The following is a 25,375-nucleotide window of genomic DNA, read 5'->3' on the forward strand; positions in this document are numbered from 1 at the left end:
CTTCAACTCTATCGAGGATACCACCTTAGACAGATCACATCCACCACTGCAGGCATCTCCGGTACACAGGCTAGCGAAGCACAGGTCTACTTGGCAGGGGCGGTGGGACCTGACAGACGCGTGGCGTGCACAACACCCGACTGAGAGGGATTACTCCTTCCACTCGGGTATACACGACCTTCATGTCCGCATAGATGCGTTCCTGTGCTCCCGCTCGGTATTACCGTCGGTGACCCGAACGGAATACCTGGCACGAACGATATCGGACCACAACCCCTTGCTCCTCACGCTGGCCTGGATGGACGAGGTCTCACCAATACCGACATGGCGGCTTCGTCCAGACACGCTAGATGACCCACCGTTCAGCGGAGCGTTGGAGGAGAGGATCTCCCAATACTTCATGGAGAACGAGGGAACGGCCTCTTCCAGGGCTATGGAATGGGACGCGTTGAAGGTAGTGGTGAGGGGGCACTGTATAGGGAAGTTTGCGGGTGCGCGGCGGACGCTAGTAGATGACCTGGACAAGGCTGAGCGAACTCTGCGAGTGGTAGAGAAACTGAGGCCCAACCGCCCTGATTTGCAGGACAGGGTATGCGCTGCGCGAGAGGCGGTGGCTACAGTGGTAGAGCGCCTCCGTAGTTTTGATTACAAAACGTACCTAACTAAGGCGCTTGCGGAGGGGGACAAAACGGGGACGCTCCTGGCCTGGTTGGCTAACCCCAGTAGGGGCGCAGCTCCGATACTATCCATGGTGAATGCGGAGGGCACTTTATCCACCTCCCAACCGGATATATTGCGTTGTTTCACATCATATTATGAACGGTTATATGGGAGAGAGCTAGTGGACCGATCCGAGATGACTGACGCCTTGCTGTCGGAGACCCAACTGCCACACCTCGAGCAAGAACAGGCAGAGGCCCTCGGGGGCCCGATTGAACTAGCGGAGATTAGAGGGGCCATTAAAAGAATGGCACGCAACAAGACACCGGGCGTGGATGGACTACCAGTGGAATTTTATGGAAAATATATAGACATCCTAGCACCACGCCTCCAGCTCGTATACCGAGAGGCGCATGAGAAGGGGGAGTTGCCCCGCTCGATGCGCGAGGCGATTATGGTCCCCTTCCTGAAACCGCGCAGGGACGGCACTGATCCGGCGTCGTACCGACCTTTGTCGATGCTGACGACAGATTATAAAATACTAAGTACTATATTAGCCGCCAGATTGGTGTCCCATATGCAGGACCTGATTCACACGGACCAGTCAGGCTTCATACCCACCAGAAACACGTCACACAATATCCGCAGGTTGCTGAGGCTTGTGGCGGATCCTCCACCGCTCGCCAGAGCCCCTGTGGTCATGGCGATAGACATAGAGAAGGCCTTTGACAGCCTGGATTGGTGCTACCTGTACAAGGTGCTGCACAGGTTTGGGATAGGTGAGGGATATGTGCGATGGACGAAAGTGCTCTATGCGTCGGTTGGAGCTAGGGTGCGGGTAGGAGCGTTGATATCGGATCACTATGCAGTGCATAAGGGCACTAGGCAGGGGTGTGCACTCTCCCCCCTCTTATTTGCCCTCGCGATGGAACCGTTGGCAGCGCTGGCCCGGAAAGGAGAGTATTACCAGGGGCTAGAAGTTGGCAGGACCCACCACTACATATCGCTGTACGCAGACGACCTCCTGCTGTTCTTGGACAATGCAGAGGAAGCGGTGGAGGGGGCGGAGCGCCTTTTGGCGCGATTCGGAGAGGTCTCAGGCCTGAAAGTGAATTGGGCAAAGACGTGCCTCTTCCCACTCCGGAAAGCGGAGCGATGTCCCTGGGCCCACCCCAAACTCCGTTGGGAGCCGGACTGCCTCCCTTATTTAGGGGTTCACGTCTTCCATGAACCTGCTGACCTGCTGGAAGGCAACGTAGGCCGCTGTGTCCGTACGTTACAAGGAAATATGGCCTTTTGGGCCACTCTTCCGCTGTCCGTGACAGGTAGGGTATCCCTGCTTAAAATGATAGCCCTACCGCGGTTGTTATACTTCTTTAGGACGCTCCCAGTGTGGATACCGGGAAGCGTCTTTCGTCGCCTGAAATCGCAGATAGTGTCCTTTCTGTGGGGTACTGGTCGGAGGAGGATAGCCTTGGCGACCCTGACCCGCCCGAAGAACGAGGGCGGCCTCGCAGTTCCGGATTTTGAACTCTATTATTTAGCTGCCCAACTGCAGTTTTTCACACAGGAGGTTGCAAGGGTATACCGGGGCCCGGAACAGGAGAGGGACACTGGCACCCCCCGCCATGTACTGGCGTTTATTACCCTACAACAGAAACTCATACTTCGGGGACTATCCCAGGAGGAACGAACGCTGAGGCTCTGTTGGAATCGCATGCAGAGGCGAGCGGGTCCGGGACATCCATATGCGCCCGAGATCCCACTAGGTATGTTGACGGCGTTTCCACACGGCGGTGACTGGTCGAACCTCCAGAACTGGGAGGAGGCTGGCCTGCAAGTGGTGGGGGACCTATACTCTGATGGAGTGCTCATGCCATACCAGGCCTTGCAGGAACAGTACGACCTTCCTAGGGGTGATTACCTTTTGCATGCGGCCGTGGTGCGCGTGATCCAGGCGCACTGGGGGGAAGGGCTGCTTGAACCTCCAACATCACCTGCATGCCAATATACGATGATGGCTGCGGGAACGATTAAGGCAGTCACATGTCTACACTCTAGACTACTCGAGGCCAATCTACAACCCCTGACGCGACTTAAAACCCAATGGGAGACGGACCTGCAGAAGGAAATCCCGGACGCTACGTGGGCTCAACTGGTTCAGAGGGCCAGGAAAAGCACCAGAAACGCCCGCTTCCAATTAATACACCTCTACGTACTCCATAGGGCCTACCTTACCCCACAGAAAATATCACAATACTTTGGCGCAGAAGACGCAGCGTGCCCCAGATGTGCGCTATTAGGCGCAGACTTACTGCACATGCTGCGGGGCTGTCCGCACCTGCAGGACTTCTGGAGGGACGTGGGCGACACCTTGAACGAAGCCACAGACAGGGACCTGCAATATGACACTGCGACTACAATCTTACACTGGTTTCCACACACACGCAACACTAAACTGACGAGCAAATTCATAGATATGGGCCTACTTATCGCAAAGAGGGAACTTACCAGGGGATGGAAATCAAAGACGGCGCCAACACACCGGAAATGGCTGGCCGAATTCCAGAAATGGGCGGCAGCAGAAAGCACACTCAGATACCAGATGGCGCGTCGAGGGTCAGACGAGAAAGCTCAGGAAACGGCGCTGGCATGGGAAATCTTGGTCCAGGCACTCAGGGATGATGCAGTGGAAAGTGAGGAAGAGGAGGACATAGATGGCCCCGGGGTCCAAGGGGAGGCGAGACCGATCCCGGCACCTACCACGGACACACACACTCCATGATCTACTCTATACTCCGTAGCTAGCCCACAAGCTTCAATGCATTTCTACCGAACACAGGCACTGGACACCGCAGCACACCGAAGGGGAGGGGGGGGGGAGAGCGAGGGGGGAGGGGAGGGAGATACATTACCCCAATGACATCGGGAGTCGCAGTACACACTGTTGAGATACTGGCGGGGAGGGTTTGGTTCCAAAAAAAAAAAAAGTTAAAAGCAGAAGGCGGTTGACCACTGAATAAACCACCACTGGGTAATGTGGAAATGTGCTGCTTGCAATCGCTGCCACCCGGCCTCAGGGATGCGGGTTACAAGGCTGTGTACATACTGTTTGGTACCACGGTGAATGCCAAGGTCCCGCGCAAACAACACTGTGTATACCCTAACATGTGACTTTTGGAATCTGCAATAAACATTGTTTTACAAAAAAAAAAATGTGTTTGTGTGTGTGTATGTATATATGTGTATGTATATATGTGTATGTATATATGTATATGTATATGTGTATATATATATTACCTACTGGCGATATATAGTTAGGATTTTTTTCCTATGGGATTTTTCAAAATTCTATGTTGAATAACTTTGGCGTTGATGGACGGAATTGGCTGAAATTTTCCTGAAAATGGCACATTTACTCTCCGGTCCTTCCCTGAAAGTTTGGGGGGGATTCGTCAAGCGGGGGCTGAGAAAAAAGGGGGTCCCAAAACGTGTTTTCCCCATGCAATTTTCCATAGGGCGGTTGGACTCACTTTTAGCCTGAACGGCTGAATGGATTTCCACCAAACGTGGCAAAATTGTAGGGACTGTTAGCCCGATGTGCCTTTGCTATGTCTCAAGATATATGCTCCAGTGGTTTTTACGAAAATTAACTTTGAAAAATATATATTGGGCTACATTTGGCTATATATATGTTAGAGCCCAAATGTAGCCCAATGTAGCCCAATGTAGCCCAAAGATGGCCACCAGAGACAAAAAAATCAAATGCAGCCCAAATATCAGCCAGATGTAGCCCAACTATAGCCCAATGACAGAATGTCCCAGAGTGTTCTAAAGAACAACTAGAGTGCTAACAGTCTTACTTATGACAAAAGTATGGCACACCTGAAGTCATCTTGATTGGAATAAAGTGTTAACACTTAAAACATTTAATTTGCAAAGGAACAAAATGAGGGGGTTCATTTTGCCATAGAAATTATGATTAGTGCTGAAGAAAGAAAAATTAGGGCACATTTTGAGTGACTTCTCAAATCCTCTTATATTTCATTAAAGAAATTCTGATATGCAGTCTCCCAAGATGGCCAACTATAGCCCAATGACAGAATGTCCCAGAGTGTTCTAAAGAACAACTAGAACGCTAACAGTCTTACTTATGACAAAAGTATGGCACACCTGAAGTCATCTTGATTGGAATACATTTAATTTGCAAAGGAACAAAATGAGGGGTTTCATTTTGCCATAGAAATTTTATATATATATATATATTACCTACTGGCGGTATATGTCAAACCTATATTTTGTTCTGTCCACCATTTCGGTTGCTGCTTGATTTGAAAAAAGCTTTTCACCAGTAAATTTTGCAATGATGTATTTTTTCTATATGTGATGGAAGGATTTTCGCCAGCTATAGTGCCTATATCCGGATCACTGGTTATTAGATGCCAATATTTTTTCAAGCAGCAACCGAAATGGTGGACAGAACAAAATATAGGTTTCAAACCCTGCACCTCGTGTAAAGCGTGCAAAATAGGAAAAAGAATGAAGAGTGTGGTGGAACCAGATGGTAAAATCATGCCTATAAAACAATATATCACATGTACATCAAAAAACGTGGCATATGTCATCGAATGCAGATGTGGAATGAAGTATATAGGATGTACTACCTGTATGCTTAAAAAGAGGATACTGGAACATATCCGTGCTGTGAAAAACTCCAACATGCTGTATGCCACAGCCAAACATCTGAATACCTGCCAAAATGGGGACTGGCGATCAATGAGTTACTATGGACTAAAAATGCTCACGAGACTGGAGAGAGGAGGAGACACAACTCGTCTTCTTCAACAAATGGAATCGCGTCTCATTGTTCGATTCCGCACAAAGCATCCGAAAGGGATGAACTTTGGAGAAGATCTCCACACACACCTGGAGTAAAAATGAACATAACTGACCAGAAATAGTGTGATCATGGGTACTATACCCTAAACAGCAACTAAAATATATAAATTCATACCTTTGAATATATCACTGTAATTTATTGCCCGAAGTGATTTGCACATCAGACGCTATGTACTATACATGGACATATGTGAACACACCAGTCCTTTGTTTGTTGAAATGATTAATTCTTTTTAATGTAACAAGAACTACGTATCCCACAATGCCACCTTAAGGCTAAGGTGGGGCAGTATATAACTGAAAAGTAAGAAGGGACTTGCTGACCGTGAGAAAAGCCGTGAGGCTGAAACGCGTCGGTGGGGTGTTGTAAAGAAAAATAAAGCTTCTTGAAGTATCCGGTTGTGCTGCCCATCTTTGTGGTTATAATTGAAAATTGGGCTTTGATCCAGCCCTGGGGCAAGCACACACTGTCGAGCGCTCCTATTGCTGAAGGATCGCTTTGGTGGAAATATATATATATATATATATATATATATATATATATATATATGACGCTCGGAGTTCAAACGCAAATAGAGGTGGTACTTTTTAAATGACCTCAAATACTGTTTAATGTTGAGACTAGCATAGCTTTTTGTACATCATAAATGTCATTGACTTACATGATGATATTCACTAGATTGCGTCAGATTGGATATATATGTATGACAGTTCCTTAGTGTGGTTCAAAATTCGAGTTTAAAATGTTTACTCTCGCATTCATATGCCCTATGTATTTTATGTCTCTGAAAAAGATTCAAGTTGTTTTTTTTTCTTTCTTTCTAGGGAGGAGAGTGAAAGTGTGCTAACACTCAAAGGCTTAACTCCTACTGGAATGTTACCTAGTGGAGTGCTGGCTGGAGGACGACAGACTCTGCAAAGTGGTAATAATGTTATGCAACTTGTTGTGCCTCCAGATGGACTTGGGCATATATCATTCTTTTTTTAGCCCTTCACATAAGACATGCTGGGAGTGTTTAACCCTTTTCAGTCATTGTCTCCGAGTGTAATTTAAACATGGTTCAGTTTGGCATTGGAAAATATTCACCCTGTGTGGGTGTAGAACCAAACTGGATAGAAAATTAAATCTACTCTGCATACATTGCATCTTCCCCAAACCATGCATACCTTCATAAAACAATCTGTGGGCTCATTTTGGGTTGCAGCATAATAACCAGTCATTGGTAATCATGATTCATCCCTCGGTTCCGTATGCGAAGGTATGTGAATTTGGAACACTCTTTATTTTAGTGAAATGGACCGCCTGCTTTACTATGTATTCATGGCACGTTTAATTATCCCTTTCTATGTATCATGGTAAACAATACACAAACGCTTTATGTACAGTTTAGCATCCCTAAGTTATTTTTATAAACACTTGTTTATCTCCTCTGTAGTTGTAGCTGTTTTTAATGTGTCTGTCTTTTTAGAAATAGCTGTCTGTATGTATTAGTATGTTAAAATTAAACCACTTTCCCAGACACTGATGTCTGTCTTTTGTTGTTGAAGTAGCTACAACCCAGTTTGTGAGGTGTTGCCAGTTTGTTTTAGCACTTTGTCTGTGCGATGGATGTTTAGATGAACAGCAGTTGGCAAGAAAACAAGTCCAAACAAGCATTTACAATGCAACGGTTTCGCCTTTGACAAAGTTAGAGCTATTGGCATTGTAATTGACAAATTGTTTATTTATGTGTTGGTTTTGAAAACAGATAAATAAATGGCATTGTCATTTACAATGTCAATAGCTGTCCTCGTGCAGCCTATTCCATATTCATGCGGGAAGGGGCTACCACTGCACGCGCAGGGCTCAGCGAGGCTGACGAGGAGATACCAACCCACCCACGGGGAAGGTGGGGCTTGGGGAGAGAGGGGAGGGCGCAGGAGGGGAGGGTGGAGGAGCAGTCAGTAAGCTGGCATGGTGTGCGTCTGCACCGCTAGAGGCTAACAGCTGTGTAGGAGGTGGCTGGAGGGCGCGTAGAAGTCACGGCAGACCATTTCAGTATGATTTTTAAAAGTACCGCGACCCCATAAAAAGTAATACTTAGTTCCTCCTCTGCATTAGATTGTTTTTTTTAACATAAATAAATGGCATTGTCATTTACAATAGCAGGGCAGGGCACAGGGAAGGGGGGAGAGGAGAGACGAAGGAGAGCTGCGGGCTCAGGGAAGGGGGTCGAGGAGAGACGAAGGAGAGCTGCGGGCTCTTGTTGTAATGCTTGCATGGATGAGTTGGTGGATGCATGCATGGGTGCATGCATGGATGGGTGTATGGATGGGTGTATGGATAGATGCATGAATGGGTGGATGGATAGATGCATATATACAGCCAATCCCTCAACAATGTATGCAATCCACCAACCCATCCAACACCCCATCCATGCATCCACCCATACATCCACGCATACCATCCATCATGCATCCATCCACCCACTGTGTCCCACTCCGACCCCTCTAAATATAACTCATTTTTTCTGTATATAGAGATGACTGTATTCACTAGTATATGCAGTAGACCTTTCTACTCTAACATTCCTATGTGACTCTTGAGGTACATCTATTCATATCCCTTCCATATGTATATAGAAATATAACGAGAATCAACAGTCTCTTCTTTGTGTGACTACATCTAGTACATTTCAATTGTTTTCCTGTTTGTATCTTTTACTTAACGCATGTAAATCAAAGTCTTTAGGTTTGGCAACTGGTTCTTATGTAAAGCGCTCTGACACCTTCGGGTAAAGTTCGCGCTACATAAAATCACGTTAAATAAAACTTTACCCCACAAATCCAACCATCCATTTGTGCCTAGGCTTACATTTTACGGCCTCGAAGCACACAGAGAAGGGACAGTTTACTAAGTTGAGGCTTTGTAGGGTGCATGGCAGGGGACAGTTTTAGGCGCCAAGAGAGGGTAGCGGATTTCCACCTCCTGGTGATGCTGCGCTTAGCTAAAATGAGAGCCACGTCTGCAAATTTGGCCTAGACTTCATGACCCTTCCTCCGTGGGTAGATGCCTATAAGGCAATTTTCAGCCTTGTGCCATGATGTGTCCCCCACTACTTCCCTCGGGGCTGCTGTGACCTGGCTCTAATAATTGAGTAGGGCAGGCCCAGAGGGTAGAGTGGGAAAATCCACTATTTCGTTAAGCCTACCCCCAACCCCCAACTTCCCAAAACAGAAACCTGCAAGAAGGTTCCTCTTTAGTTGTACAAAGAGGCTTTCCGCGTTGCTTGTTGTTTCGGCCTTCATTTCCATTTCCGCCACTCCTCCGGAGATAAGAGACCCTCACAGTCGCACGTTTGCTGTTTAGTCAACGTTTGTGGGAAGCAACTTGACGGACCACAAAGTGTGTGGTGGACTTCCTTCAGGACAGAAGAGTATGATGTGCGCAGTGGTCGAAGGGGCGTTGTTTTCTGATAGTTTCATCCCCACGGATTTCATTCGGCTTCCCATTCAGAATCACTCCACATTACCCTTCTTTGACACTCAAAGGTCAATTCAAAGGGATTGGGTCCCTCTGGTTCTTAGCCCGCCAGTCATTAAAAACCGACATTGTAACAGGCCCCTGTCGGGTCCTCGTGAGCTTAATGCTACAGGCAGACTCCGATTTTTTTTTAACAATAACTGTACAAACGTTAAGGAATTCCATCTCAAGGATGCAGGACCTGTTTACGTTTCAAATTGTGTTAATCGTGCATTCTTTGATTGTTTGCTTTTTCCAGGATATTGATTTATAGTTTTTCTTGTGCAGCATGTTGCTCTTATATGGAGCCGAGTCTCTGTATCTCTGAGTTCACTTTGTGAGTGGCTGTTAATCACTTGCATAATTGCAAGCGCTGGAGCGGAGGCTGTAGACCGCGTTTTTCTGAAGGTGTCAGTCAGTCACATTGGGTAATAAAAGTGCACCGAACACTTGCTCGTCAAACACTGGACTCTACAGAACAGTAGTCACGAGCTTCAATTGAATTTGTGATTTAAGTTTACTTTTTAGGCCATGTCCTGTTCTTGTTTCTGTAACGTGTAAATTTTTTATATTCTTCTCATGTAACGTACTTGGTTCTATTGTGAAGCGCAGTGACACCTTTGGGTAAAGTCCGCGCTATATAAAAATACATAAAAATTGCTAAACCTCTTAGGCCATACCCTTTTTAGAGGTCTCCTACTTATTTTATCCCACGTAAAGTCATCGGTGTGGCTTCTTCTTTCGATAGGGAGAGATCTTGGTGTTCGAGCCACAGCTGCCGACTATGCAACTGGGAACCGCCGATTCCAGGTTCGAGTCCTGGCATTGCCTCAACAGCCTGTGATTTTGGGCACATCACCTAATCTCCCCGTGCCTGATTTCGTGATTACAAGCTGCTTTATGGTCTACCCAGCATGGAGTAAATCTCGACGCTAATACGTTGTTGATTCAACACCATTGCTCGTGATTGAAACGGGATGTCCTTGTGAGGGCGAGGGGGTACCACTAGCTGAGCGCGCCTTGCCCTCCCTGAACCTCCCGCCCGCATTTTTCTCCTCTAAACGTTGTTTTTCTCACCTTTTTAATCCACCCCGCCCCCCTTGGTGGTGTTGATTAGTGGTTGCCCTTAAATGTTTATTTCCAGTAGCCAGCTGTCAGACTTTGCGCATACACTTTTATATTTTGTGGTCACAGAAGTCTGTATGGCTTGTACCTAAATAGAACCATTTTAAACTGTAAGTGGCTTTCTGAATCATGCCTAAAAACTTCCTTCAGGACAGAAGAGTATGATGTGCGCAGTGGTCGAAGGGGCGTTGTTTTCTGATAGTTTCATCCCCACGGATTTCATTCGGCTTCCCATTCAGAATCACTCCACATTACCCTTCTTTGACACTCAAAGGTCAATTCAAAGGGATTGGGTCCCTCTGGTTCTTAGCCCGCCAGTCATTAAAAACTGACATTGTAACAGGCCCCTGTCGGGTCCTCGTGAGCTTAATGCTACAGGCAGACTCCGATTTTTTTTTAACAATAACTGTACAAACGTTAAGGAATTCCATCTCAAGGATGCAGGACCTGTTTACGTTTCAAATTGTGTTAATCGTGCATTCTTTGATTGTTTGCTTTTTCCAGGATATTGATTTATAGTTTTTCTTGTGCAGTATGTTGCTCTTATATGGAGCCGAGTCTCTGTATCTCTGAGTTCACTTTGTGAGTGGCTGTTAATCACTTGCATAATTGCAAACGCTGGAGCGGAGGCTGTAGACCGCGTTTTTCTGAAGGTGTCAGTCAGTCACATTGGGTAATAAAAGTGCGCCGAACACTTGCTCGTCAAACGCTGGACTCTACAGAACAGTAGTCACGAGCTTCAATTGAATTTGTGATTTAAGTTTACTTTTTAGGCCATGTCCTGTTCTTGTTTCTGTAACGTGTACATTTTTTATATTCTCCTCATGTAACGTACTTGGTTCTATTGTGAAGCGCAGTGACACCTTTGGGTAAAGTCCGCGCTATATAAAAATACATAAAAATTGCTAAACCTCTTAGGCCATACCCTTTTTAGAGGTCTCCTACTTATTTTATCCCACGTAAAGTCATCGGTGTGGCTTCTTCTTTCGATAGGGAGAGATCTTGGTGTTCGAGCCACAGCTGCCGACTATGCAACTGGGAACCGCCGATTTTGCAACTGTTAACCAGGTTCGAGTCCTGGCATTGCATCAACAGCCTGTGATTTTGGGCACATCACCTAATCTCCCCGTGCCTGATTTCGTGATTAAAAGCTGCTTTATGGTCTACCCAGCATGGAGTAAATCTCGAAGCTAATACGTTGTTGATGCTAATACGTTGTTGATTCGACACCATTGCTCGTGATTGAAACGGGATGTCCTTGTGAGGGCGAGGGGGTACCACTAGCTGAGCGCGCCTTGCCCTCCCTGAACCTCCCGCCCGCATTTTTCTCCTCTAAACGTTGTTTTTCTCACCTTTTTAATCCACCCCGCCCCCCTTGGTGGTGTCATCGGTGTGGCTTCTTCTTTCGATAGGGAGAGATCTTGGTGTTCGAGCCACAGCTGCCGACTATGCAACTGGGAACCGCCAATTTTGCAACTGTTAACCAGGTTCGAGTCCTGGCATTGCCTCAACAGCCTGTGATTTTGGGCACATCACCTAATCTCCCCGTGCTTGATTTCGTGATTAAAAGCTGCTTTATGGTCTACCCAGCATGGAGTAAATCTCGAAGCTAATACGTTGTTGATGCTAATACGTTGTTGATTCGACACCATTGCTCGTGATTGAAACGGGATGTCCTTGTGAGGGCGAGGGGGTACCACTAGCTGAGCGCGCCTTGCCCTCCCTGAACCTCCCGCCCGCATTTTTCTCCTCTAAACGTTGTTTTTCTCACCTTTTTAATCCACCCCGCCCCCCTTGGTGGTGTCGATTAGTGGTTGCCCTTAAATGTTTTCTTCCAGTAGCCAGCTGTCAGACTTTGCGCATACACTTTTATATTTTGTGGTCACAGAAGTCTGTATGGCTTGTACCTAAATAGAACCATTTTAAACTGTAAGTGGCTTTCTGAATCATGCCTAAAAGATTCACCCAGTGTGATTTTCGGAGGCTGAATACCTGATCCGGTGTGGTGAGAGGGGGCCTCGGCATACGGGAGAAGCATCAGCCTGGAGTTTGGTGTCCTGAATGAAAAAAACATGGCGACGAAAACAAACAAAACAAGTCAGGTCCCGGGCCGGCCAGCCAATCACAGCGCGGCCCGGGAAATGACGTCACGGGGGTGTCCCGGGCCGGTAGCCAATGACAGCGCGGCCCGGGACAAAGGGGCGGGGCTTAAAAAAAGCCTGAGAAACGCCCCCGAATCGCGTTTTCTCGAGAGAGAGAGCGCGATTGACAGCCTCTGTCTCCCAATGGCTAGCCTCCATTTATGGAGCTAGCCAATGAGAGACAGAGGCGGTGCCGACATCCATACTGTTGACAAAAGTTTTCGATCTGGGAGGGGCACTTCGTGCCCTCGCCAGGTCGAAACCTAAAAAAAGTGCGACTTTAATAGATCATAGCTATCTGATATGTTTGTGAGGATTTCTTTAACTTGGTCAACTGAACAATCACCTATTACCCCCGCATCGCCGAATACGGAGTCTTTCTCTCTCTCCAAATTGTAAATTCCTAAATATATCGGATGTTAACTATTTTTATTGTGAGGTTAACTTGAGGCCTTGACAGTAGCGAACGTGCGTAATGCAAAAAAAAAAAGAAATTCAAATACATTTTATCCCATGGAGATTGCCGTTTCAGTTGCTAATTTGAATTGAAAAACATGCATTTTAAAGAAGGGCGCTTTTTGCACAGGTCGAGAGAAAACATCTCAAATTTTGCTGTGCTTGAGAGTGGCTATCTGAACCAATGTTAAAGGTTTTTGTTTTTTCATTCACTATATATTTAAATGTAAGTGAGAGTTTGTAATCTCCCTATAAACGGACGGTCCATTTTCTTATTTCTCTGAGTCTGTCGTCATAATGCATCTGGAATAAAAAAAACTTTGGCAAAGCTAATAGATGTTTGCCTTGAATATATTGGTTTTAACAATGATTTTTGTTTTATGGTACAAGGCCACCAAAAATATGGCCATATTTATCGTGCCCATCTTTACATGGAATTAGTAAGAACATAAAATGCATTCAAAGATGACATTGACAGATGCATGCACATCTACGGCGGCCATATTTGAAAGCATTTTATTTTTACCAATCCCATTCAAAGATGGCCACCGTGGGCGCATGCACATCAATGGCACCCTTCTCTGAAAGCATTTTTTTCCTAATCCCATTAAAAAATAGCCTTTGTGGATGTATGAGCATTAACAGTGATCCTCTTTGAATGGGACTGGTAAAAATAAAGACATTGAAAGTTGCCCACAGCGCATGCGCTCTATGGGGCCAACATCTTGATTTGAATTTAGGTTTTACAAAGTTTGCGATTACCAGAGGTAGTGAAATTTTGAAATACCTACCCAGTCTGGCCACGATCTGCTATTAGAGGCTTTTTTCTCCCCTCATCAAGAACTTGCACATGAAAGAATGTGTACCTGTGGTTACAACTGTTGCCCATTTTTCAATTTCAGTTGCAAGAGACGCATGCGCAATCCCGGGCTCACTCTCTCCATTCCACATTACATCACAGGAGGGTCTGTGGTTTTTTAAACAATTATGGTTATACATGAACGGTCCCCTTCTTTACCCTTAACCCTCCTCGCAGTGGGACATTTTGTGTGATGAGGGAGCGCAGCGCCTCCACACAAAGACGGGAGGCAGGATAAAAAGAGCTCACTTTTATCACCAAAGGTACAGCCCCTCTAAGCCAATCCTGGCAGGGCCAGGGCATGGCTATTCTTCGCCCGTAGCACGCTTTGGGCTCCTAATGGGCATGCGCAAAAGGTCAAAACACAAGTGCGCATAAGTGGGCACGGTGCGAAAATTCGCCCTCTGTCTCCACTCATGCGCACTTGTGTTGTGCTGCTGCCTGTTGCCCCCCACTGGTCTGACAACCATGTCACTCAACATGACGCGGACCGGGCGGTCCGGCGTCATGTTGACTGACATGATTGTCAGTTCTCCCTCGGTGTCTTTAAACTTAAGTAAACTGAGAGTTTACTTGAGTTCAAAGACGCCGAGGGAGCTGCGGGCGGGGGGCTACGCCCCCACGCCCCAATGGACGCACCGCGCCTGCTATAACACCATAAAGACAGGCATTTTGTCATATTTTGACAACGGATACAATTGTACATCATTAAAGTTCTGAAGCCAGCGCATGAGTAATATATCTCTTGTGCTTGCTTATCACAACACCTATATACTATGCTTATTTTTATAAGCCTTTTTGGCTTTCTCCTGATAGGAACTGATAGGTTATATATATATATTACAAAAAACCAGGTGCTACACAGGAGCCATACATGTCTTTTTATGCAAATGTATGTAACGGCATACCCTACTGTGTTCGTTTCCACAAGTTTTTATATGTTTCTATGTGCGTTGGTGTCTGTTGTGTATTGTATTGGACTCATTTCTTGTAACTGTATTGTGTATAAGTCATGAGTTCAGCTACATTACAAAGGATATCTAGAAACACTTCTGTCGCCTAATACGAACAGTTTGTATATTACAAGTTGTTTTATCGTTTGTAGAAAGACGGGACATATTATCTAGGATATGCGATAATTAACACAAATCGTGCTTAGCACGATTTACTCCATCGCTGGATTACATCGCCGTGGTAGCAACGTATTTTCAACGTTTTGCTAACAGGCGATGTAATTCCAGTGATAGAGGCCGCTTCTCAGGAATAGCGCGTGAAATCCAGCGATGATTTCACCGCGCTAAGGAGAAGCTTGCTGATAAGGGAGTGTGGACCTAACCTGGCAATCTACCTGCCATTTTCAGTATGCCTACGTCACTTTTAAAGCAGGCGTTACATTCTTGCGATAACCATGGTTATTTATATCGCTTCGCGGGTCTGCTGCATGACTTGCTAATATCGCTAAGCCGTGTTAGCGAGTATTCCCATTTTGTTTTACAAAGGAACGCCTACTTTGCATGCCATTAGCTATATTAATCGCTTATATGCGAAGTCGCCAGGAAACACGCGCTAACCCTTGTTAGCGTGTCCTTGATGATATTGATATAATAAAATCGCAGCTTTTTCGGCGCTATGAGCCGAAAAAGCGGCGATATCTCTCTTCATAATATGCCCCAATATTTTTAGCTGTGTGTTCCAGGTATGGTTTACATATTTAGTTCGCCGTTGAGCCCCTTGTGAGAAGTTGGCCTGGTATATGATGCTCACTAGTTCTAGTGATCACCTTGTACCATGCCAAGCAACCCTTATGGTGCAGGTTGTAAAGTCAACCTTATAGACAAGCTATCCTAGGGGTAGCATGGACTAAGCAGTCTTAGGCTAAACTCTGTAAAGGCATGTGAAGCAAGCTGTTTTACCATACACAATCCCTTGAATACCAAATGAAAGGACACCACACAGATATATATTGAAAATATATATAGATTTATTTCTACAAATAACCCTGATACTCTTTATGAGCACAGAAGCAAATGCGTTAAAACAAAACACAGTTTAAATACACAAAAGTTGCACAATTATGGATGAGCCCTAGGGGCCACCTAAACCATATACTAAAATAGTGGTATAAGAACCACTATGGGGAAAGTGAAGAGGCCTAGGGCCTGGGGAATCGCTGGAGCTGTTCGGGACTAGCAGTGAAGAAGTCGGGAAAGGCCCGCGGGACTCGGGTGCAGTGCGGAAAGTGCACGCTTTACCAATGCAATGTCAATGGTGCGTAAAAGTTACAAAGTTAGTTATTAAGGAACCTTCCGAGTGACCTAGAAGGATGAAACTTTAGACACAGACACTAGAGGTGTATACCAGTGTGGGAACACCGGCGTTGATGAGTTACCTCACCCACAGGAAGCGGTTGCACAGGGTCGAAGTAGTGTCGGGTTTCGTCACGCAGGTCGATGGTGCTTGGAGCTGAAGATGCTGCAGGCGGCTCGATGTGAAGAGTTCCGGTGGATCCAAGGGTGGATCTGAAGAGGTGAAGACCTGAAAGCAGAGGGGACAATGTTCAAAGTCACTAGCCAGTGACTACCGTGGAACCAGACTGGAACCAGGCGATGTCGGGTGCAAACAGGCGTTGAGGTGTAGCTTCTCTCTGCAGCCACGTGGACACGAGGGGTCGAGGACGTCCAGGAGTCGATCACGAGCTGTCCCACGCAGGCTTCTCGCTGTTGGCGGTGTCGGCAACTTGATTGGAGCAAACAGGCCTTGGCTAATGCAAGCCACGCAGGAATCGAAAAAGGCTTGTTACTCGGACCAGCAAGGTCAGAGCAGGTGCTCCTTTCTACAGGAGCGAGGGCAAGTCTGGAGCAACCAGACCCGCAGTGTAAGTTGAAGGTTTCGTCGCCAAGATGGCCGCTAGCCACGTGGCAAGTGGACGGGATGGCACGTCTAGTGGCACAGTGCAAAAGGGCCCCACGCAGATCGTGGAGATGCTGGGGGGCTGATCTTCGGTGCAAGGGCTGCTCGAGGTTGGGGCTTCTCAAACCCCAAAGCACAGCGTCGAGGGTGCCTCTGATGCTGCGCAGTCAGCGTTTTGGGGGTCTTCCAAGAGGTCCGGTCCCACGTCTCTCGGTGCCTCCACGGGTCCCTTCTTTGCAGGGACTGTGTATCGGGCGGTGAGAAGTCTGGGAGTCTGGGTCTTGTCAGGCTCTGGGCTCGGGCTCCGGCGGGAGGCGGCGGCAAAGCAGACGTCGAGTTGCTGGTTGGTGCCTGTGTTCACAGGGTGGTCACTCCTTGGCCACAAGGGAGATTCTCTTCCGTCTTCTGTGCAGCAGAATGTCGAAGTCCAGTCTTCTTCTGTATTTCAAGTTGATTCAGGATGATCTGAAGTCTCAGGACACAGCTCCCACTCTTATTCGAATCTGGGGGGCCGGATCACCTACTAGGTCCCTCCTCTGGGTGGAACCAGGAAGGGGGGTGGTTACACCCCCTTTCCTTTGTCCAGTTTCGCGCCAGGACTGGGGCTGGAAAGCCCCAGCACCGGTTTGAACTGGCCTATGCACAGGGACACCTTGTGTGCCCCAGGCATGTCTGATTCTATTCAGCCCTGTCCTACCCAATACACAAAATCCTGTCTGGAGTGGTGCTAGCACCTCCCCAGGCAGGAAACCCTTTGTCCAAGCTGCCCTCGCTGGAAGGACTCCCAGCAGCAGGAGGTCAGACTTGTGTCTGTGGTGGCAGCATCCATTTTGTGATGCTGAGGCTCTGTTTAACTTTAACCGGGGTTCAGGCTAGGTACATGTCGTGTCCCTCTAGAAGGCTGGAATGCTACCCCCGTCGCCAGAACTGGCAAGGGGGTAGTATTCCAATTCGTATGACACCTTACTCGACATGTTTTGATAAAGCCAAACCCAAGATAGCATTTAACCGCGAGGTTCATAATGCACTTAAGAGTATATGGTATGGCAGTATCATGAAACAGCTAAAGGACATGGTTCCGAAAGCTGCAGACAGGCTCAGCTCATGCCAGAGCACTATCTCACATATTCCCAAGCACTCTGCCTCCAGGATTGATGAGGCCTTCCATAGGAGTGGCTGATAGGAACATATGTGTCCATTTTAGGTTAGGTATAGGCATACTACACCTAAGTAAGGGGTGGTTACACCGATTTACCCCAGCTGAGTGATCAGCCAGTTTTGTCAAATATGGAGGCCAGGCCAGGGGTGGCACAATACATGCTGCAGCCCCTGGTAGGCCTTGGAAGCACCTATGCCCTGGGTACCTGGGTACACTGTTACAGGGGCCAATAAGGTGAACCAGTTCCAATTTCGTTATGCACCTAAAGTACATGGGTAACAATTTAGAGAGAGAACAGCAGGCTGTGGGTCTGATTAGCAGGCCCACAGCCACATTAAGTCATAAACCAGTGAAGCAAAAAGCAAAAATTTGGGGTGACCATAGGATAGCAGACCCTACTCTCCTACACCCCTGATAGGGAAAAACATAACTCTCATGTGTTATTGGAAAGTATACATATTTTAAAGTTGTACTCATGGCTTTCATATATAAACGTTTTTGGGTTTGACATAATGAAGCTTGCACTTTCATGGCAAATGATTGTCCATAATATATACGTGAAGGGGCATGGGGTAGCTTTACAATTGCTTTGGGATTAGATAAAAGACAGAATTATGCAGGGGCGGTGGCCCAGTAATGCCACTTTTCTCTTTTTTTATACTGTAATTCATAAGTGCTTATTTTCATTGAAGAATCTCTGGTTCTGGTAGGAGTACATTTGGGGGGAGAGGTCTTCGAAGCTTGCATTTCATATCAATGCATGTCCGGTTGATGGTAACATGCCCTTTTCAAAGTAGGATTCTCCTGCTATCACGGTGATTAATCACTTGAAAGGAATTGGCACTAATTAAAAAAACAAATTCAGCTAGTAAAACAATGTGAAATAATTATTTTTGTACTCCTGACATCAAAGGTAAGTTTATTTTTAGCTTTTTGCCTCCATCTGCATTCAGTACCATGTTCCTGGTCCTCTTCTATCATTTAACATATGGGTGCATTCTAGGGATTGTGGTCTTCTTTGCTTCTATGTATGAATGTAGCTGATAGCGATTATTTATAAACAGAATGACCGGGTTGGATACATAGTCCTTCATTACAAGTCAAGGCCTAAATTGTGAAGTGATCGGGTTACAAGGTGTTTGTTGATTATCCACAGTTTCCCTGTTTTCATTTGATAGGTGTCAGCAGGTCAAACCTGCTGAACTTTATCAGGCTAGGGAAGTCCTGGACAAAATCAAAACCTGTAGAATTCAATGTGTTAAAAAACAATATCTGACAGAGGCTTCTAGCCACAGATTCCTTACCTTAGAATTATCCCCAGGCTTCAGAATGGATCCGGACTTTTTTCATGAACAGTACGCCTGCGCGCCAGTGGGTGGCGTCGTCTGCGGTAGAAGTGACATGTTAATTGCACATATAGGCACCACTACAGCGTGCTGACATCAGTTCTTTTCTTTTCGCACCAGTCAGCGTGGATCCAGCCACTTTTTGACAAGCCTTTTTTTAAACTTTTGTTGAAATTTTTTGAGAAGTTTTTTGCTTTGTGTAGTAAACATGTCCTATAGAAAGGCCTGCTTCAAGCCCTGTGGCGCCTGTCACCAATCTATGTCAGTGATGGACAAGCACCTTATTTTCTTCTGGTGCCTTGAGCGTGACCACTCAATGAAGAACTGTGCGTGAACATTCCCTTAAGCTCTTGGTGGCTCGACGTGCAGCGCCGCAACAATCTTGTTCCCAGTTGAGAGAATAGTCCCAGGATCGGTTGCGGAGCCCAAAATCTTAGTCGCACTCGAAGTTGGTAGGTCACTCGGGTATGCCCCACTGCACGAAGAAGAGCAAGAAGTCAAAGAGGTCTTCAACTTCACCTCATTCGTTGGCCAACAAGACGAGGGAGTATCGTCATTCGAGGCCTGGCTCTGCGGTTGACCTGCATCTGCTTCGTGCTTCTCCGAGGTTCTGGGTGACAAATGCAAAAACAGTTGATGGACAGAATGCAGAACAATGTCGTACATTCACCCCAGTACAGAGATCTGGGCCTAAATCCATCGTTTTTTTGCTCACCATGCTGTTACAGTTTGAACCCAGCCATATGCAAATCAGTCTTGACCCTGTTCCTCATGGGAACAGTTCAGCCGAACTGCCAAGCCAGGTCCTCCCTGGAGTAGAAACAAGCATCCTAGGACCGATTTCGGGGTTTCACCCCTCTTCAGCCAGGATAGCTTGAGTCCAGTGTCATTGAGAGCAGGGGACTTCGTCTGGGTATACCTGTCCCACTTGGGGTGACAAACGCAAGAACAACAGTTGATGGACAGAATACAGAAGAATGTCATACATTCACCCTAGTACAGAGATCTGGGCCTAAATCCATAGTTTTTTTGCTCACCATGCCGTTCCAGTTTGAACCCAGCCATATGTAAATCAGTCTTGACCCTGTGCCTCATGGGGGCAGTCCAGCCCGAACTCCCAAGCCAGTTCCTTCCTGGACTGGAAACAAGCATCCTAGGACCGGTTTCGTGGTTTCACCCCTCTTCAGCCAGGATAGCTTGATTCCAGTGGCATGCAGAGCACGGGACCCACGTTTGGGGAAACCAGTCTTAGGATGCTTGTTTCTGGTCCAGGGAAGACCTGGCTTGACAGTTCGGGCTGGACTGTTCCCATGAGGCACAGGGTCAAGACTGATTTGCATATGGCCAGGTCTAAACTGGGGTGGCATTATGAGCAAAATAATGATAGATTTAACCCAGATCTCTTGACTGGGGGTGAATGTTTTGATTTGTTCTGCATTCTGTCCATCAATTGTGTCTCTTTTGCTTTCTCGTCCTAAGGTCGCCAGGTATGCGCAGACGTGGGTCCTGGTCTCACTTTGTCACTGTAATCAAGCTATCATGGCTGAACCGGGGTGAAACCCCGAAACCAGTCCTAGGATGCTTGTTTCTGGTCCAGGGAGGACCTGGTTTGGCAGTTCGGGCTGGACTGTTTCCATGAGGCACAGGGTCAAGACTGATTTGCATAGGGCCAGGTCTAAACTGGGGTAGCATTGTGAGCAAAAGAATGATGAATTTAACCCAGATCTCATGACTGGGGGGTGAATGTTTTGATTTGTTCTACATTCCGTCCATCAATTGTGTGTCTTTTGCTTTCTTGTCCTAAGTGCGCCAGGTATGCCCAGACGTGTATCCTGGGCTCACTTTGCCACTGGAATCAAGCTATCCTGGCTAAAGAGGGGTGAAACCCCAAAGCTGATCCTAGGATGCTTGTTTCCGGTCCAGGGAGGACCTGGCTTGGCAGTTCAGGCTGGACTGTTCCCATGAGGCACAGGGTCAAGACTGATTTACATATGGCCAGGTCTAAACTGGGGTGGCATTGTGAGCAAAAGAATGATGGATTTAACCCAGATCTCTTGACTAGGGGTGAATGTTTTGATTTGTTCTGCATTCCATCCATCAATGGTGTGTCTTTTGCTCTCTGAGGTTCTGGGCCCCAGAGCGACCCCTGCTCAACTCCAAAAGTGTTATGCGCTATGTGCCTCATATTTAAGTGACTGCCCCACCCCCAGCATGCCTCTGGGACCACAGGTTCAAGAGAGGCCCCCACTGGTTCCCCTCTGGCGGCTTTATGCTTGGCACCAGTCAGACCCTTTGGAGCCATGAATACATCCGGACTGGCACCATTTGTACCTCCTTGACCTTTCCCGGTTCTGATGCTGGTGCGCCGCCACCATTCTGATCCCCGACTCTGACATGGAGCTAGAAGGGCATCGTCCAGCGTCGATGGAGCCATGCCTTCCAGGCCTGGGCCCAAGCTCTATTTCAATGGGCTAGGACTCTTAGAGAAACGGGAGGGGTTGCTGGACCCTAAGGAATACCAGCGTTTGGATCCACAAATGGGCTGTTGGGAGGACTTGATGGTGGCCAGTGGACTGGATACTTCTCCAGACACTGGTATGCTTTCTCCCCCTACTGTGGCTACATAGGAAGGAGCGTCCTTTGCAATGGTGGTGAGAAGAGAGGCTGAGGTCCTGGACGTTAGCCTGCTCTCAGTTGTTAAACGGTTCCTACGAATTTAGTAGGACTGTGTATTTAGATCAACAAAACTTCATAATACAGAGACTAAGTCTTCTTATATAATAAGTACATTTTGGTTTGTTTGGCAAGTTCTCAGTACCACATCTAAACTCCTAACATTACAGAGTTATAGATGTTGTTGATAACCTCGAACATGACTTAATTCCCAAGGTATTCATGGTAACAGATCTAATTCTTTTGTTTTTCACTTTTGCATGCCCAAGGTGTCACAAAGAACAGATACGATAATGCATTTTCACGTTTTATTGAAAAACTCTAATCTCGTAAATAAAACCTGAACGGCAAGTATTACAAAGAAGAGACATATTGTTCTAAACATTATTGGAATAGTGAAAAACACAACCAATGCAACCATTTTAACTGTTCATAATGTTACTAAGGTTACTACTACCTATCACTAATACCTCTATCCTAAAGAGAGCATGTCAGGAGTACCCATGCACCAGGCCTATTGAAATGATCTAACCCCCATACCTTGGTACAGTATATCAGGAAGCCGGCCTCAGTGGATTAACAAATGCCCCCCTTCTGAGTGTGCAGGCCTGCTCACTACTCTCACATATAGTACAGAGAAGAGGGGTCTCAGAATGCAGAGAGTTAGAGAGAATATACAAATTAAGTAATTAGAAACATAAATCTCGAAATAGTGACAACATTGTTATTTAATCACAATGTGTAGGTACATTTTGTCACAGGATTTTTTGAGATGCAAAAATTCAACGTATTTTGTGCCCCAGAAGGAAAAACAGGTAGGGAAGGCGGTGGTGTAGGAAGGAGTGTAGGGTAGTTAGAAAAGTGACATAACAATAGTCAACCGACCTTAATATACAATGCAATAATTTGATTCACAAAACACGGACCAAGGGTTCAAAATTGTTATATGTACATCATGCTTCCGAAAGAAAATACAATCAATAATATATATGGAAGGAAGCTGAAGATAAGAAGGCTGTTGACGTTTCGACCCACGAATTATTGCAGGCAATTGATGGTACCTTGCTGGGGTGTCTTCATCAGGACGGGGGTGGGGCATGTTACCATGAAGGGTTGAGTACTATGGTCATGGTGAGAGGTATCTCATAGTAGGCGAGGAACATCGTAGCGTATGAGTGAAAGTGACTCACGGTCGTGGGTACAATGATTAGAAATGGACACACCGCGGTGCGATCAGTGACAACGAATGCTGTGTTCTGGTTTGTGTAAAATGAGATATGTTTACTCGATCCCGCCGATCAGATCCTCCAAAGGCGCCGTCCACAATTGATTGTGGACCGCGCCTTTGGAGGATTCATCCCCTATACCAGATTCCCGATCGGTTTTCCGGCGGGATCCAGTAGACATCTCTATCTACATAACATATCAGATTCCCGATCTGTCGGCGGGATCGAGTAAACATATCTCATTTTACACAAACCAGAACACAGCATTCGTTGTCACTGATCGCACCGCGGCGTGTCTATTTCTAATCATTGTACCCACGACCGTGAGTCACTTTCACTCATACGCTACGATGTTCCTCGCCTACTATGAGATACCTCTTACCGTGACCATAGTACTCAACCCTTCATGGTAACACGCCCCACCCCCATCCTGATGAAGACCCCCCAGCAAGGAACCATCAATTGCCTGCAATAATTTGTGGGTCGAAACGTCGACAGCCTTCTTATCTTCAGCTTCCTTCCATATATATAATTGATTGTATTTTCTTTCGGAAGCATGATGTACATATAACAATTTTGAACCGTTGGTCCGTGTTTTGTGAATCAAATTATTGCATTGTATATTAAGGTCGGTTGAACATTGTTATGTCACTTTTCTAACTACCCTACACTCCTTCCTACACCACCACTTTCCCTGCCTGTTTTCCCTTCTGGGGCACAAAATACGTTGAATTTTTGCATCTCAAATAATCCTGTGACAAAATGTACCTACACATTGTGATTAAACAACAATGTTGTCACTATTTGGAGATTTATGTTTCTAATTACTTAATTTGTATATTCTCTCTAACTCTCTGCGTTCTGGGACCCCTCTTCTCTGTACTATATATTCACCCAAGTCCCAGTAACTTTTTGGGGTATAACCCTTGTTTCTGTAACACTACTCTCACATGGCTATCTTCCTTCACAGGATGAAGGTCAGGGGCAGCGGAACTGCATCTCAGTCACAGTTCATAGCAGCTTCCATGATAATTCCGGGGAGGAAGTAAACCTCTCACTTACCTCAGCATGGACCTGTTTAAATAATAAAACAACAAGCTTATCACACTGTGCCAGAGGTGCAGAACAAGGTCATTAATTAGTGTGGGGAGAAATAGGCATCTCCTACAAGCAAACATAAAACAAGGCTTTGAGTTCTAAGATGTTCAATCCTGGAACTAAATGTGCTAACTACAGGGTGACAATGTCTATCAGAAATAAATGCGTGCATGGAACATTCTAGCATTAGGGAGAACATGTGCAAACAGCCATTACAAAAAGATGCTAAGTTAAAAAGGAAAGCTAAAATGGAGACTAAATGTAAGCTCTACAACACAGTGGGAGTCAAGACAAATGTCTTGGCGTAGGTGCTTTAGCTGGTAGTGTCGCCTTCAAAACCGCTTCTCCCATTTAATGAGGCTCCTACAGACGTCTTGCTTGAGACCTGGTCCAAGTCCAGTACAGTGGCTCCTGTAAACAGGACGATTGCTAGCACCACCGCCCATCCCTAGGGGACCCGAATTTCCATATACAGCACCTTTCCCCGGAGAGCTTGGTGGTCCAAACCTCTACCTCCCATGTATACCCTGGTGAATTCGCTACCGCCCCACCGATAGGAAATCCACAAGAAGCTGGGCACCTTAGGAAAGAAGATGTTCTCTTCTACTAGCCTAGTACTGCAGTCCATGAACACCATGTGCCTTTTTATGCCATGCTCCCATGCTCTATGGGATTTGGTTGCGCAGGTGCTTCCCATGGGACTGGACGAGGTCCAGACCATACTCTCCCAGGCTGTTGGAGATAGGAGGGATGTAGCTAAGTGTATGATGAGCTGTGGACTGGATACCAATGACAGGAGAGCGGCTGAGAGCGACTGGCTTTTCAGAGGACGTCCAAGCATCCTTTATGGACATGCCCTACAATGGTTCCCTTCTCTTTGGAGAAAATGTGGATTCTGCGCTGGAGCGCTTGAGTACAGTGGGGATCTGGCGAGGTTGTTGGGCCTTTCTATGGGATCTCCACCAACCCTATTCAGCCTTTCATTCTTTTGGGGCCATGGAAGGGGCTTTCAGCCATGACTATACCCTCTCAGCCACAGCACATGCAAGCTTCCCAGCCTCTATGTGGCCAAGGACGCGGTACCCTAAGACTCCGTGGGTTGGGCTGCCAGCGGTCGGGTCGGTCCAAAACGTTACACCTCTGCTGTTGGAGCAAGTTTGCGGCATGGTGTGCATAGAAACAGGGAACCCCCTTTCTGCTCCCCTTTCTCAGGTGCTTCTGATTATTATTTCCTTTACAAAAAGAACAGATGATGGACAGAATGTTAAACAATGCAAGCATTTATCCCCCAGTCACAGATATGGGTTTAATCCATCGTTTT

General features: G+C 46.5%; 1 protein-coding gene across 8 annotated transcripts in view; it reads left to right on the top strand.

Moving 5' to 3' along the window:
• The window catches only part of PPP3CB (protein phosphatase 3 catalytic subunit beta), a 693,000-nt gene that overhangs the window by 601,488 nt on the left and 66,137 nt on the right, over positions 1–25,375 (top strand). For all 8 annotated transcript variants that reach the window (XM_078643132.1, XM_078643134.1, XM_078643135.1 and 5 more), the window contains one exon: positions 6,385–6,482. In XM_078643132.1, the coding sequence (XP_078499258.1) occupies positions 6,385–6,482 (98 nt within the window). The remainder of the gene's footprint in view (positions 1–6,384; positions 6,483–25,375) is intronic.

Source organism: Lissotriton helveticus, chromosome 5_1, assembly GCF_964261635.1.
Source record: "Lissotriton helveticus chromosome 5_1, aLisHel1.1, whole genome shotgun sequence".
NCBI classification, from domain to species: domain Eukaryota; kingdom Metazoa; phylum Chordata; class Amphibia; order Caudata; family Salamandridae; genus Lissotriton; species Lissotriton helveticus.